Source organism: Dama dama, chromosome 33 (assembly GCF_033118175.1).
Source record: "Dama dama isolate Ldn47 chromosome 33, ASM3311817v1, whole genome shotgun sequence".
Lineage (NCBI taxonomy): Eukaryota > Metazoa > Chordata > Mammalia > Artiodactyla > Cervidae > Dama > Dama dama.
The window spans coordinates 3,696,944-3,713,224 of NC_083713.1; the positions used below are offsets into that span (position 1 = coordinate 3,696,944).

Consider the following 16,281-nt stretch of genomic DNA (forward strand, 5'->3'; position numbering starts at 1 on the left):
AACCTCTGCCAACTACCTAGTCACAAAGGCAAAATACAGTTTTGACTACAAATGCTAATAAACTACCCAGAGCCACTCAGCTCAAGTGAAGCCTCTTCTCTTGGCTTCTCACAAGATGTCCATCTAACAGCTTCTGACTAAGCCAGATGCAGCCTTTCGGCAAGTACTAGTACACTGCACAGCTACAGACCTCAGGAAACTGAAGAGTGTGAACGAGTTGGTGCTTTTTCCTCAAACAGGGCTACACATTAATTAAAGCCACAGACTATGTGATTCCTCCCTGATTACAGACACTTTCCAAGAAAGCACAAAACCGCACTTAAAACATCTTTATCCCTCTGGGTCTTTCACTCACTTTCCCCCCAATAACCCACTATATTTTCTCCAAAGAAGTTAAAGGTGAGGTTAACGCAGTATACCACAGGACATGAGCCCAGCGGGGCCCTGGGCTCGCGCACGCGGATGGTGCCCATGAGCAACCTGAGCTCCAGAGACCTCACACCCGAGGCCCCAGGAGCGTCAAGGGGAATACCTTCATGGGCACCTTGCAGCCGTCACTGCCTCCTCTGCCCAGCTTGCCGTAGTCCCCATCTCCCCAGGACCAGACAGTGTCGTCATCCGTGAGGCAGAGGGTCTGGGCGTCCCCGCTGCCACAGGCAACGTCGACCACGCGGTGGCCCTGCAGCGCCTCCACCTGCAGAGAGAGGGGACTTAGGGGTTATCTGACCACAAAAGGAAGGAGAATCTCCCCTAGAGAGGCTAAGGTGCTGAGATTTTTTTGTTTGGGGGATGCCTGTTTTAATTCTTCCCAAAAAACAGGTAATCTTAATAATCCTATAAGAGAAGATAGAAAATACCCCTCACATATTCAAACTATAGGCATCTCAGCTGTAAGAGGCAGACCTCAGTGTCCCCTGCTCAGTGCTGCCACCCTATTGTCTCACCCAAAAAAACTGGGCCTTCTAGGAGACGACGTCTCTAGGTAGATGCCAAAGAGATATTTACTAGTGTAGATAAAAGGGTACTTCAAACACTATCCTGTTTAAATGACCTATGGAAAATATACCAAGATGGTTTTTATTCCCACCAAAAATAAAACTGTTAACTCTGAAACTAAAACGAATCTGGAACAGGAAATACTTTTTATTTTTAAAAAAGGATAATGACAATGGCAAGCTGTTCCTCCAGACCTCCCAAGCAAAGCTGCTCCTCACCAGCTTCGGCTTTAACTGGTCCTCACTGTCACTGTGCCCCAGACGGCCATACCGGCCTTTGCCCCAAGTGTAGAGGTCACCAGCTGCAGTAACACACGCGCTGTGGGCTCCACCGGCAGCAACATCAACCACCTCAGTTCCTCTTAGAGACTCAATCACACGAGGACGGTCACACGGACTACAAAAAAATCACCAAATATAGCAGCAGGAGTTTAATTCCTGAATGTTTTTAAATTATTTCATATTAGGCTTCCAGTGTGCTGTTCACTTATTCAATGCACACCTCTCAATCTACATCAAGTCAATCATTTAAAAAAAAAAAAAAATCAATCTGGAGGAATCATTCAGGCCTGAACTCTAAATTACATAATACCCTACCTACCTTCTTTTACACAAGCTGCCAAATGCTAGAGAAGAGATGTACAGTCTAAATCAAGGGGTAGCACTTACAGGTTGACTAAGTCTGGACTAGAACCTGTTTTTGAAAGGCCAGTGAACTGAGAATGGGTTTTACAATTTTTAAGGGTTGTAAAACAAACAAACAAAACAAGAAAGAAGCACAGACAACAAAGATGGTTATGTGACTGACAAAATATTTATTACTATCTGGCCTTTTAGAGAAACAGGTTATCCACCCTTGCTATAAATCAACTTTTCATTTACAGACTCAAATAGTCTAGAACATGACAAGCACTGACAACAAACTTCTTTTTCTTGAGTTTTGAAAGCTCTTTTTAACAATTTCAGATATAAGACCTTAGTCAAATATTTGATGGCAAATGTTTTCCCGTCTTAACACTGTCTTTATAAAAATTGTGAATTTCTTCAAAGAGAAGCTCACAATTTTCATGAAGTCCAATTTACCCTATTTTACTTTATTGAACTGTACTTTTGGAGTTCTAGCTAAAAATCTTTGTCTGACTTAAGGTCACAAAAGTTTCCCCTCATGTTTTCTTCTATAAGTTTTTAGTTTTAGGTATATGAGTTAATCTTGGATATGATGCAAGATAATTCAAGTTCAAAGATCGAGGTATTCCCTTAGACAAAGCTGAAGATTTCAGGCTGTGGTATGTGGAATTTAGGCTGTAGTCCTTATTTCTGGATGGATTACTGGACATGCTGCATAGTCCATGCTTTAAACCAGATCTGAGCAGAAGATTGGCTAGTTGGCCTAGGTAGAAGTAAGTGAAGTATTTGGTTTAGTTTTGGGTATTAATGGTACAAGGTAAGAATTTAAGTTCACTGTTTACCATATGGTTATTGACTTGTTCAAAACCATTCACTGAAAAGGCTGTCTTTTCTCTAAAAACTTGTCTTTGCACTTCTGTAAATTATTCAATGCAAATTGTGAGGGACAAATCAAATTTCATTCTTCCACACTTGTTGTGTCAGTATTTGCAAGTGCATTTTTGGACTCCCCATCCTGTTCTGCTCTACTGACATATTTCTCTCTCTTTAAGTACCTCACTGTCTTGATTACTGTATCTTTATAATGAGACTTGAAGTTAGGTAGTATCAGCTCTCCAACTCTGCTCATTTTCAAAGTTTGTTTTTACTATTAGAAGTACTTTGCATTTCCACATGAATTTTATAATCAGCTTGCCAATTTCTACAGAAATTCTGAATGGGAAGGGGTTGAATCAATAGGTTAATTTGGGAAAAACAACAAATTAACAATAATGAGTCTTCCAATCCATGAACACAGTATACTCCTCCATAATTTTAGGTCTTTTACAATTTCTCAGTAACATTTTTATAGGTCTTTTTGTTGTCTATAAGTTATCCATATCTTTGGGTCAAATTTATTCCTTATTATTTCAATTTTAGGGGAAGGGTACCATAAGTAGTAATTTAAAATTTCAACTTCTGATTGCATCTGTAATATGTATAAAGACACACAGTTGACTTTTTTTGATACAGGAATGTTTCCTTTGTCTACAACTGACCTTCATTTACTGATCTTCTATCCTGTAACTTTGCTAATCTCACCTATTAATTCCAATAGATTTTCTGTAGATACCATCAGATCTTCTACATAAATAATCATATTATGTGTAAATGGACAGTTTTAATTCTGAATATTCACTGGAAGGACTGACGCTGAATCTCCGATACTTTGGCCACCTGATGAAAACAGTTGACTCATTAGAAAAGACCCTTATGTTGAGAAAGATGGAAGGCAGGAAGAAAGGGGATGACAGAGGACGAGATGGTTGGATGGCATCACCAACTCAATGGAAATGAGTTCGAGCAAGATCCAGGAAATGGTAAAGGACAGGGGAGTCAGGTGTGTTGCAGTCCATGGGGTCACAAAGAGTTGGACGAGCGACTGAACAACAACAAATTCTCTTTCCAATTTGAATGCCTTTTATCCCTTTGCATTATTGTATTGCCCTTGCTGAACCTGCTAAACAATGCTGAATACAACTACTGACATCAGTGGATGTCCCTGTCTTATTCCTGGAGATAGGAAAACTGCTAGGTCTGTCACTATCAGGTACCATGTTAGTCCTAGATTTAACAGAGATGCCCTTTATCAAGTTTAAGAAGTTTTCTTTCCTTCCTATGTTGCTCAAAGTTTTTTTTTATCAGAAACAAAGGTTAATCTGCCGAATGTTTTTCTGCCTTTCATCCACTGAGATAATCAAAATAATTTTTCTTTTTTATACTGATCAATTTTTTAATGTTAAAACAATTATTCAATTTCTGGTATAAACCTCACTTAGCCATACTGCTTTATCCTTTTTCATACTGTTAAGACTCAATTTTCTAAACTATTAAGAATTTTTACATCTATGTCAATGAAGGATATTGGTCTGTATTTTCCTAATAATATCTGAGTCTGATTTTGATATAAGAATGGAACTGCCCCCACAAAAAACTAAATTGGGGAGAATTCCCTTCTTCACTTTTCTAAAATAGTTTGTGCAGAACTGGTATTATCTGTTACTTACATGTGTGGTAGAAATCACTAGTCATCTACATGGTCCTGAAGACTTATTTGTGGAAAATTCAATTTTTTAAATAGACACAGGGCCATTCAAGTCATCTTTCCTGAGTGAGCATTAAAGAATGTGTGTCCTTTGAGGAACATGTCCATTTCACCTAAAAAGTTAAACCCGTTTGCATAAAGTTACTCAACATACTTCATCTTTCAGTAACTACACATCTTTAGTGATGAAAACTCCCTCATTCCTATATTCCTATACATTCACAGTGTCTGTCTGTGTGTGTGTGTAGAGATAGATCAGTCTAAAAGGCGGTTTTCACTGATTACACTTTCTCAAAGAACCGACTTCTGTTTTCTTTCATTTTCTTCCATTTTTCTGTTTTCTATTTCATGGATTCTTATTTCCTTCCTTCTGCTCACTTTATCTTTTTCTAGTTTCTTAAAGTAGAAGCTGAGGTCATTGTTAGGGACCATTTTTCTTTTATAAAAAGGCATTTTATGCTATAAGTTTCCTTCTAAGCACTGCTTTTTCTGGATCCTACATATTTTTACATGCTATTTTCACTTTCACTCCACTGTATCTCCACTGTACTCTAGCTTGCATTACTGCTCATCAGAAATTCACCATCACCCTTCATCTGTTATTCTTTACATAACTGGTATTTTTCCCTCTGGCTGCTTTAAATTTTTTTTCTCCTCATCAATGATCTTGGGCAATTTGATTATGATGTGCTCTGGTGTAGTTCCTTCAGTTTCTCTTGCTTAGGGTTCTCTGAGCTTCTTATATCTGTGGGTTTATAATTTTCATCAAATTTGAAATGTTTTAAGCCATTACATCTTCAAAATCTCCATCCTCCTCACCTTTGATTATGCATATATTGGGCCACTGGAGGTTGCCCGCGGTTCACTGATACTACTGTCTTTTATGTATTCTTTTCTTCTGTTTCACTTGAATACTTTCTACTGTTATGTATTCAAGTGCACTGTCCTTTTCTTCTGTAATGTTTAATCTGCCATTAATCCCATGAGCTGTATTTTAGGACTTGGACACTGTTTCTTACATATTTTGGATATTAACCCCTGATCAGTTACATGATTTGCAAGTATCTTCCCTCCTCCCACAGGATGCCTTTTCACTGTGCTGTGCAGTAGATTTTCAGTTTGATGAGTCCCATTTGTTTTTGTTGCTTTTGCTTTTAGTGTCATATCCTAAAAGTCAATGCCAAGACTAATGTCAAAGAGCTTTTCCCCTATGTTTTTTTCTTGGAGTTTCACTGTTTCAGGTCTTATAGTCAACTTTTTTAACCCATTTTGAGCAAATTTTTGTGACTGGTGTAAGACAGGGGTCCAATTTCATTCTTCTGCATTTGAACATGTAATTTTCCCAACACTACTGAAGAGACATGTGCCTGATAATTTTTGACCAAATGAACAATATTGTAAATACTATACTATATGCTGTTTGTATCCATAAAATATTCTTTAGGTTTGACCTCTACAACACAGTTAAGTTACTTGTAAGCAGTTTAATCCTTTCATGTCTTGCTTTCTTAACTTTGCTGGTGGGATCAGAACAGCAGTTCAGGCAGTCTTAACTAAATTCCTTCGGCAGTTTTGTGCCCCATCATCCTTGGTCCTCTGCTCAGGGCCCCATGAGTTAGGAGGTCTGGGGAGTGGGCACTACCTACAGAGCTCTGTGCACTCTGAGAATGCTGCCCCCAGTCTTTTAGGTGGTCTATTCCTTGGCCTCTCAGATGTTCTCTTCACAAATGAGTGTCAGTGTTCACCTCTGGAGATCACTGAGCATACCTCACTGCCTGTTATTCAATGCCTTGAGGGCTGCTGTTTCATGTATCTTGTCTGGTGCTTTAGTTATTTCAGGTGTAAAGGTCCTGTGGCTCCAATTTGGCCTTTATTTCCCATTACTTTTTAAAAATTACTGAGTTTGGCTGTTTTGTGTAAAAAACTGTGTCATTTGTGTGTTCCTTTCCCCTCACTGACATTTGCTCTGTATTTATAGGTTTAGCATCTGCATGTTAACAAAATGCCAGCTATTAGTGGAGAACTAGGACCAGGGTAAGCAGCCTCAGGGGAAAGGACAAGATGAAGCTCCCCATACTTGGTAATCAGAAATCAAAATTCAGATCTGATGCCCCGAACAGAGAGGTCATGTAGGCGAGCCTACATAATGTCACATGAATTATTTCTGCTAAGTAAGTCATTAAGCTTGAGTAGATTATTGCAGATGTTGCCCTGAAAAACAAGCTGCCAATACACTACACAAGCATTAACACAGACAAAATCAGGAAAAAGAAGACACAACACTGGAAATGGCGCTTCACACAGTACCTTCTGTTGCCATGCCCCAGCTTCCCATCTTCTGCTTCACCCCAAGAGTAAACTTCTCCTTCTGAAGAGAGGGCAAGACAGTGTTTTCCTCCTGAGTTCACAGCTACTTTCTTAATGAACACATGCTGAATGGATTCAAGTAATGTGGGGGTGGACACCGATTCTGTCCCTCCAACTCCTAGTCTGCCGCCCGCACCATACCCAGTGGCATATAGCTACAAGATAAAATAATACAGACATCATATTTTTATCTAAGAATCCCATATTTCAATAATTAATAAATCAAAGCTCTAGGTATTTTTACCACAAAAAAATTAAATTTAAAATTAAGACTTTATTTTTGTTTTATAAGAACTCTAAAAATTAAAGAAAAAGTTACAATTAATAGAAACTCCAAATTCAGAAAATGTATTTTGAAAGCATGTCTTTTCCCTGGAAGTACTTCTATTTTTGTCTAGAATAGCAATTACAATACATACCAAGAAAAGCAAAAAAAAAATTAATTATCTACTATATGCAACCCCGGAAAAGGAAATGGCAACCCACTCCAGTATTCTTGCCTGGAGAATCCCATGGACAGAGGAGCCTGGCAGGCCATGGTCCACGGGGTCGCAGAGAATCGGACATGACTGAAGTGACTAAGCACGCATGCACGCACTATATGCAAATCCCAAATAACACCTACACAAATACCCACAGGAAAAGTATACATATGTCTAATATTTCAGCAAAGCAGTATATAAATCACATAGAAGACTATACTATTTTTCTTTCATTCTAGGTGGGTAATTCATTTAGGATATAAAACATCTTTATCATAAAAAAAAAAAAAAATCCAGACTGCCGTTTCCCAATGCATGTCTAACACCCCTCCTATAACAATTTAAAGGCTGTTTCGCATTGTTTCAGCTGGTCTGCTACACTGACACAACAGGAAGGAAACTTGAAGGCCCAAAACAAGAAGTAAAACCAAGAATTCAGACAGATAAATAAGCCCAAAGTCAGTTTCCCCGGGAATGCGTTGAGGATCTCAAGTGCACAGCGTGTTGGGGGTTAGGAGTCAAGCCCAAAGGGAGACTTTGTAAAAAGAAGAGGCTGAGAAGGGCTTGCTCTCACTCAGACTGAATGAGAACTAAGAAGAAAACAAAGAAAGCCGTCTTTCTCAACCTTAGGGCTGAATGAAAGGGTGGAGAATCTCTCCTGAGAATTCATGACCACGAAAGCTGGTCACTGAGTTAGTTTTCAGTCTGAATTAATGCTACCTGTGGTCTACATGCTGTAGACTTCCCAGGTGGCTCAGACGGTAAAGCGTCTGCCTACAGTGTGGGAGACCCAGGTTCGATCCCTGCGTGGGGAAGATCCCCTGGAGAAGGAAATGGCAACCCACTCCAGTATTCATTCTTGCCTGGAAAATCCCATGGGAGGATCCTGGTAGGCTACAGTCCATGGGGTCGCAAAGAGTCGGGACACGACTCAGCCACTTCACTTCACTTCACTTCATGGTCTATATTCTGTAGCTAGAGAATTTAATTTACAATGGCTTAGACTTGTAGTACCCCAGGGACATAAATTCTCTTTTGATCAGTGCCTTCAAACCAGACCTCTAACACCACAAACTTCTTAACCAGCAGAGACAGGAGAGAACACTATGTGAAAAAGCAAAAAAAATGTGCTGGCTTCTCTTTTTCTCTTCATTTAGATACTGCCTGATCCCTCAGTCTCATTTAGATATGCCTGATCCCTCAGTCTCTGCCTGGAACCTTTCATGGAGCTATTTCCAGGCAGTTTTCTATGCTTCAAAAAGCTGTCCCATCCTTTCAGAGTCCTACCTCTTGCAGATATTTAACTAAGATGTTAATAGATTCTAACAGTTTGGGATATCATTTTTTTAAATGTGTCCATTAATTGCATAACAAATCTAAGTAATAACAACAAAAAAAAACTAGGCCTCATCTCAAAGAATTTCTACATAAAATTTTCCAAGGAAAATAGTCAGCTCAAAAATTCCCATTACCTAAGAGTCAAAAGAAACAAAGTCCAATATTATGTTTAAAGAAATAAAAGCTTGAAAGTATCCCCAAGGAATGAGAGACTAAGATAACACAAAGCAGAATTTCCAGAAATTAAAAAAACAGAGTTGAAATTAAAAGCCCTGATGCATAAAAGAGATTATAAGCAGGTGAAGAAATATTAGACAACTAGCATATGGCTCTGAGGAAATTATCCAGCATATGGCAAAGAAACACAGAAAGAAAACAGAAAAGAAGACAGAATTTGGGATAGACCTTCTCACTTGAACATCAATCAGAACTCGGAATTTTAAGTACAGATCATAGAGTGTCAGGAAGCATCTAACAAGAGGCTTCCCGTGTGCTGTTTTGGATCTGTCAGGAACCCTCTGGCCCTTATTGATTCCTGAATATGCAGGAAGGAGAGGCGCCCCTTTCCCGGGGCTGAGGATCCAGGCATTTCTCATTACAGTGATAAGTACCCTCTTCCTTTTTATGAGCCATACCGTAAAAGGTGATTGTTTGCAACTCTCTCTCTTTGATAGGGATCGCCTTATGTTTTGTAAGTCTGGAATTTTAATCTTTGTCTTTGCTGAGAATAACCACCTTGTAAGACAGTATATATGCCCACACCATGTTGATTAAAACACCTTTGCTCCATCAGAGGTTTGGTCCCTGTGTCTTTCTTTCTTTCTATTCCTTCTTTCTGTCTTTCTCTCTATTTCTGGCTAATTCCTTGGAGCGCGGAGGCCCGTTGAGCTCACTTTCTTGCCCGGGCTTCTAAGCCCCTCTCGAGAAGGCGCCCTGTGCCTTCACCCACTGGAGAGGGCGCCTGGTGCCTACGTGCAGCAGTGCGAGCCCTGAGAACCAGACTCTATTGGCTTTCCGCGTAAACCAGGGGATGTCAGTCTCTTTCTCTCTCTTACTCTCGGAACCACCAGGTTCCGGTCCATTAAAGGACCAACAATAGAGAAAACATGGGAGAGGCAATATTTGAAAAAATAATCTCTGAGAATTTACCAGAATGTTAAAAGACCAGTTCCTAGGAACCAGGAAGCCCACCCCTCATCCCGCACCACCTGGTAAAAAAACAATAAAAAAGGACAGGAAAAATAAAAAGAAATTGACATCTAAATATACCATAGTGAAAGTGTAAGTCACTAAAGAAAGATTTTTAGAAGCAGCTGTTATACAAAGAAAGGATTTATAACTTTCATTTGGGTAAAAATTAATCTGACTGCTGATATCTCCAGTCATGATCAATGACACTCATGATCAATGAGGGCCAAAAACCAGAAGAATAAAACTTTTAATAGACTGACTAAAAATAACGGTCAACTGAAAATTTTGTACTCTAGGACATGGCTTGGATTACTACCCACAAGCCAAATCAGGCCCACCACCTGTTTTTTATTAAAAAAAGAAAAGTTTTATTAGAGCACAGGCACACTCACTCATTTTCATATTCACCACAAGCTGCTTTCATAATTGCAACAGAGATCAGACTGTATGATTCCCATAGCCAAAAAATACTATGGCACCCTTCACAGAAAAAGTCTGCAACCCTTACCTAGAAAAAGGACAAAATTAAGATATTTTAAAACAAACAACAAAACAATCAGGAGATTAACCAACAACAGACCCTCACTAAAAGAAACTGAAAATACATGTTTAAAGTATCAGTAAGAAGGACTGACCACCTGACCTGCCTCTTGAGAAACCTGTATGCAGGTCAGGAGGCAACAGTGAGGAACTGGACATGGAACAACAGACTGGTTCCAAATAGGAAAAGGCTGTAGATGTCACCCTGCTTATTTAACTTATATGCAGAGCATATCATGAGAAACTCTGGGCTGGAATAAAGATTGCCAGGAGAAATATCAATAACCTCAGATATGCAGATGACACCACCCTTATTATATAGCAAAGAAGATATGCAGATGACACCACCCTTATTATAAAGTGAAGAAGAACTAAAGAGCCTCTTGAAAGTGAAAAAGGAGAGTGAAAAGGCTGGCTTAAAGCTCAACATTCAGAAAACTAAGATCATGGCATCTGGTCCCGTCACTTCATGGCAAATAGATAGGGAAACAGTGGAAACAGTAACAGACGTTATTTTGGGGGGCTCCAAAATCACTGTAGATGGTGATGCAGCCATGAAATTAAAAGATGCTTGCTCCTTGGAAGAAAAGTTATGACCAACCTAGACAGCATATTAAAAAGCAGAGACATTACTTTGCCAACAAAGGTCCATCTAGTCAAGGCTATGGTTTTTCCAATAGTCATGTATGGATGTGAGAGTTGGACTATAAAGAAAGCTGAGTACCAAAGAATTGATGCTTTGGAACTGTGGTGTTGGAGAAGACTCCTGAGAGTCCCTTGGACTGCAAGGAGATCCAACCAGTCCATCCTGAAGGAGATCAGTCCTGAACAGTCATTGGAAGGACTGACACTGAAGCTGAAACTCCAATACTTTGGTCACCTGATGCAAAGAAACAACTCATTTGAAAAGACCCTGATGCTGGGAAAGATTGAAGGCAGTTAGAGAAGGGGATGACAGAGGATGAGATGGTTGGATGGCATCACCGACTCAATGGACATGAAATTGAGTAAACACCAAGAGTTGGCGATGGAAGGAGGCCTGGCGTGCTGCAGTCCATGGGGTCACAAAGAGTCACACACAACTGAGCAACTGAACTGAACTGAGAAGGAAAATTATCCCAGAGAATCCAAGACATAAGAAATAAGTGGTGAGAAAAGATGTGTATAATGTTTGGGTAAATCCAGAAAATATATGGTCTATATAAAAAAACAATAATAATAATGCTTATCATTAGAGACACAGGTTAGGGCCAAAACACAGAATAACAAAGAATCAGCCTTTCTTATTTTGGAGGAGTACAGAAATACTGATTAACTTTAAATTTTAAATATGTTAAAACAACCAAAAAACAACTAAAAGACAGAATTGTCCAGAAAACAGAAAAAGAGAGCTACACTTCAACCCTTGATACTTCTGGGTAGCATGACCTTGATACTTCTGGTGGTTAGCCTCTGATTTGCTTCCCAGAGTCCCTGTTTGCAAGATTCCCACCCCTAGGTAATCCCTCCTTAGATGTGGGCTGGGCCCAGTGACACTCTCCTAATGGACAAAATGTAGCAACAGGGATGACAGGTCACCTCTGCGTTAGCTTGCACAAGACTGTGACTTCTGTCTTGCTCTCAGGCTCTCCCGCCTTGACGAAGCCAGCTGTCATGGGAGATGGCAAAGAGCTGAAGGCAATCTCAGCCAACAGGTCATGGCAAGCTGAGTAGCCCTGCAGCAACTGCAGCCTGCTGAGAGACTCCAGGTTGGAGGACCAAGCTAAGTTACCCAGACAGACTGTGAAATAATAAATGTGTATTGTTCTATGCAAACTGTGGTAAGTTAAACAGATAATATGGTATCATAACCTGACGTGGAATGGGTAAGACAGATATATTATGATGAGGTAAGACAGATATATTATGATGAGCACACTCATGACCCTGGGTCTCCCAAAAATTCCAAACAAACCAATATGTGTGTGTGTGTGTGTACATATATACACATATATATAAGTATTTATAAATATATAAATAAAACAGAACCTAACCAAGTAAGGTTTCTTCAATGAATGCAAGACTGTTTGATACAGGAAAAGCAATCAATCTAATTCACTATATTAATCTTTGGCCTCCTGATGCAAAGAGCTGACTCACTGGAAAAGTGCTGGGAAAGATTGAGGGCAGGAGAAGGGGGTGACAGAGGATGAGATGGTTGGACAGCATCACCGACGTGAACATGAGTTTGAGCAAACTCTAGGAAATAGTGAAGGACAGGAATGCTGCAGTCCATGGAGTTGCAAAGAAGGATCCCATCACAGTGTTTCCTTTGCAGCCTAAATTAAGACAAAAAGAAGGTCCACCACCACCACCCCTGTTCAGTATTATACTGCAATTTCCACCCAGCCCAATTAGCTCCATTTCTCTGTAAAAGACAGGTGAACTGGAAAGGAACAAACAAAATTTATCTCAGAACATGAATTTATAAAGATGATACAAAACAGTTTGAGATACTAAGAAAGAAAAGAATATAATAAGGTCACTAGACATCTGGGCTTCTCTTTGCTTTAGGGCTTCCCTTGTGGCTCAGCTGGTAAAGAATCCGCCTACAATGCAGGAGACCTGGGTTCGATCCCTGGATTGGGAAGATCCCCTGGAGGAGGGAACAGCCGCTCACTCCAGTACTCTGGCCTGGAGAATTCCATGGACTGTATGGGATTGCAAAGAGCTGGACACGACTGAGCAACTTTCACTTTCACTAGACATACAGTCAATATATAAATAACAACTATTTCCACGTATCAGTAGCAATTTTTTAAAAGACAGCATTACGGGAGAACTTCCAAGATGGTGACAGAATAAGATGGGGAAATCACCTTACTCTCCACAAATACATCAAAAATACATCTACATATGGAACAACTCCTAAAGAACACCTTCTGAATGCTGGCAGAAGACCCAGACTTTCAAAAAGGCGAGTCAATCTCCTTAGAATGAGGTAGGTCAAAAGATAAAGGTTAAAAAAAAAGAGACACAGGATTTCAGGACGGGGACCTGAGCCCTGGGGAGAGAGCTGTAAAGGAGGAAAAGTTTCCACATACTTGGAAACCCCTCATGGAAGGGGAAGGGGGGAGCTTCAGAACCTGACAGGGGAGCACAACGGCGGGTGCTCGGAAGGCAAAATGGAGAGAAGTCACCACAGAGATAGCTGCCGAACATTACTTCCCAGGTGAGAAGCTGCTCACACTGCTGGCCTGGAACAAATGGGGGCTGAGTGCTGAGGCTCAAGCTTTGAATCTCAGGGAGATGTCCTGATTTGGCCAACTGTGAGAATACTCCGAGGAGGTTAGTAGGACACAGCTGAGCGAGTCCAGGGAAAAACCTGGGCATCCCGGAGAGACAAAATATCGTTGTCACTGGAACACTCCAACTCCTAACTCCACGCATTTGCAGACAGCGGTGTGTGCCCAGGTGGTGGCTGCCAAAACCAGCAAAACTGGTGGAAAGCCAGAGGCAGAATGTGACACGACTGCAGTTTATGTAAACGTAAGTGACCAGACACTGCCAAAACCAGGGCAAGTGCCTGAGGCAGCAGACAAAAAGCCGCCACTGCAGTCCCAACCCCAGAGGTGGCAGCTGCCAACAGCTGTGAGCAGGCACAGGTTACTGCCCAAGCCATGCTGGGAGTCTAAGCAGCTTGGTTCTTCCTAGGGACCCACAAATTGAGGTATATTCCTCTGGGAGAGCACACGACCCGTCTCAGACTGTGACAACATCTGGCAAGTCTAACGCCACAGGCACTGCCCAGTACATCCTAACCGTGGCTGCCACATTCCACCCTCTCCACAGCCCAAGTGAACAAGTGAGCCCTAACAAGCCTTGGCCTTCTCCACCTCTTGCCTGGCTAAGGAACAAACACTGCAGGGTAGCCTACAAGCAGAGCTAATCAATCAAAACCACTAGAGTTGATCAACAAATATAATAAAGTCGTAAGTTAAGTAAGTAAGTAAGTAAGTGAAGTCACTCAGTCGTGTCCAACTCTTTGAGACCCCGTGGACTGTAGCCCACCAGGCTTCTCCGTCCATGGGATTCTCCAGGCAAGAATACTGGAGTGGGTTGCCATTTCCTTCTCCAGAATAAAGTCATAGGATATATTAATAAAATTAATACACAGAAATTCCTTGCATTCCTATACATTAACAGTGAAAAATCAGAAAGAGACATTAAGGAAACAATCCCATTCACCACTGCAACAAAAAGAACAAAATGCCTAGGAATAAACTGACTTAAAAAGACAAAAGACTTGTATGCAGAAAACTGTAAGACACTGATGAAAGACATCAAAGACAACACAAAAAGATGGAGAGATATACCATGTTCTTGGATTGGAAGAATCAGTATCATGAAATTGATTATACTACTCAAAGCAGATTCAATGCAATCCCTACCAAACTACCAACGGTATCTGTCACAGAACTAGAACAAAAAATTTCACAATTTGTATGGAAACACAAAAGACCCCAAATAGACAAAGCAACCTTGAAAAAGAAAAAAAGAGCTGTAAGAATCAACCTTCCTGACTTCCAACTATACTACAAAGCTATAGTCATCAAGATAGTATGGCTGGCACACACACAAAAAAATATAGACCAATGGAATAAGACAAAATGTCCAGAGATAAACCCATGCACCTATGGGCACCTTATCTTTGACAAATAACACAAGCATACACAATGGAGAAAAGAGAGCCTCTTCAAAAAGTGGTGCTGGGAAAACTGGGCAGCTACACGTCAAAGAATGAAACTAGAACACCTAAGACATACACAAAAATAAACTCAAAATGGATTAAAGGCCAGAAACTAGAAAGCTCCTAGAGGAAAACATAGGCAGCACACTCCTTGACATAAATCACGTAAGATCCTCAATGACCCACCTCCTAGAATAATGGAAATAAAAACAAAATAAACAAGGAGGACCTAATTAAACTTGTAAGCTTTTGTAGATCAAAGGAAACTAAAAACAAGGATAAAATAATTGCAATTATTTTCTCCCAACTCTCAGAACAGAAGAAAATAACTGCAATCCAAAATATACAAGTAGCTCAGGCAGCTCAATATCAGAAAAACAAACAACCCAATAAAAAAATTGGTGGAAGATCTAAACAGACACTTATCCAAAGACATACAGATGGCCAACAAACACATGAAAAGATGCTCAACACTGTTCATTATCAGAGAAATGCAAATCAAAACTACAATGAGTTATCACCTCACACCAGTCAGAATGGCGATCAGCAAGACATTTACAAACAATAAATGCTGGAAAGGGTGTGGAGAAAAGGGAACCCTCTTGCACTGTTGGTGGGAATGTAAATAGATACAGCCACTATGGAAGACAGTATGGAGATTCCTTAAAAAACTAGTTTTATTCCAAACTACCATATAACCCAGCAATTCCACTACCAGACATATACCCGAAGAAAACCATAATTGAAGAAGACACATGTGTTCACTGCAGTACTATTTACAGTAGCTAGGACACGGAACCAACAGAGATGTCACTCAACAGATGAATGGATAAAGAAGCTGTGGTACGTATACACAATGGATTATTACTCAGCTACAAAAAGAACATCTTTGAGTCAGTTCTAATGAGGAGGATGAACCTAGAGCCTATTATACAGAGTGAAGTAAGTCAGAGAAAAACAAATATTGTATATTAACATATATATATGGAATCTAGAAAGACGGTGCTGATGAACCTATCTGCAGGGGAACAGTGGAGATGCAGACACAGAGAACAGACTTGTGGACACAGTGGGGGAAGGAGGGGGAGGGATGAATTGAAACGGCAACACTGAAGCATATACAGCACCGTATGTGAAACAGACAGCCAGTGCAAATGGATGACACAGGGAGCTCAAACGCGGTGTGCTGTGACAATCTGGAGCAGTGGGACGCGGTGGGAGGTGGTAGGGAGGTCCAAGAAGGAGGGGACATACGTATACCTATGGATGATCATGTTGATGAAACTAACACAATAATACAGCAATTACCCTCCAATTAAAAAAATTTTTAAAGACATTATGATAGCATAATGCCAGCATCATGACAGCAGACAAAAATGTAATACATACGTCAAATGGACTGATACGCCAATAACTATAATTTACCTT

General features: G+C 40.4%; 1 protein-coding gene across 1 annotated transcript in view; it reads right to left on the reverse strand.

The window, feature by feature from the left end:
- HERC2 (HECT and RLD domain containing E3 ubiquitin protein ligase 2) overlaps positions 1 to 16,281 on the reverse strand; it is a 238,172-nt gene that overhangs the window by 19,771 nt on the left and 202,120 nt on the right. Inside the window, exons 79-81 of the mRNA XM_061135706.1 lie at positions 6,514 to 6,728; positions 1,215 to 1,392; positions 533 to 694 (exon numbers count right to left, since the gene is read on the reverse strand). Coding sequence (XP_060991689.1) covers positions 533 to 694; positions 1,215 to 1,392; positions 6,514 to 6,728 — 555 coding nt within the window. The remainder of the gene's footprint in view (positions 1 to 532; positions 695 to 1,214; positions 1,393 to 6,513; positions 6,729 to 16,281) is intronic.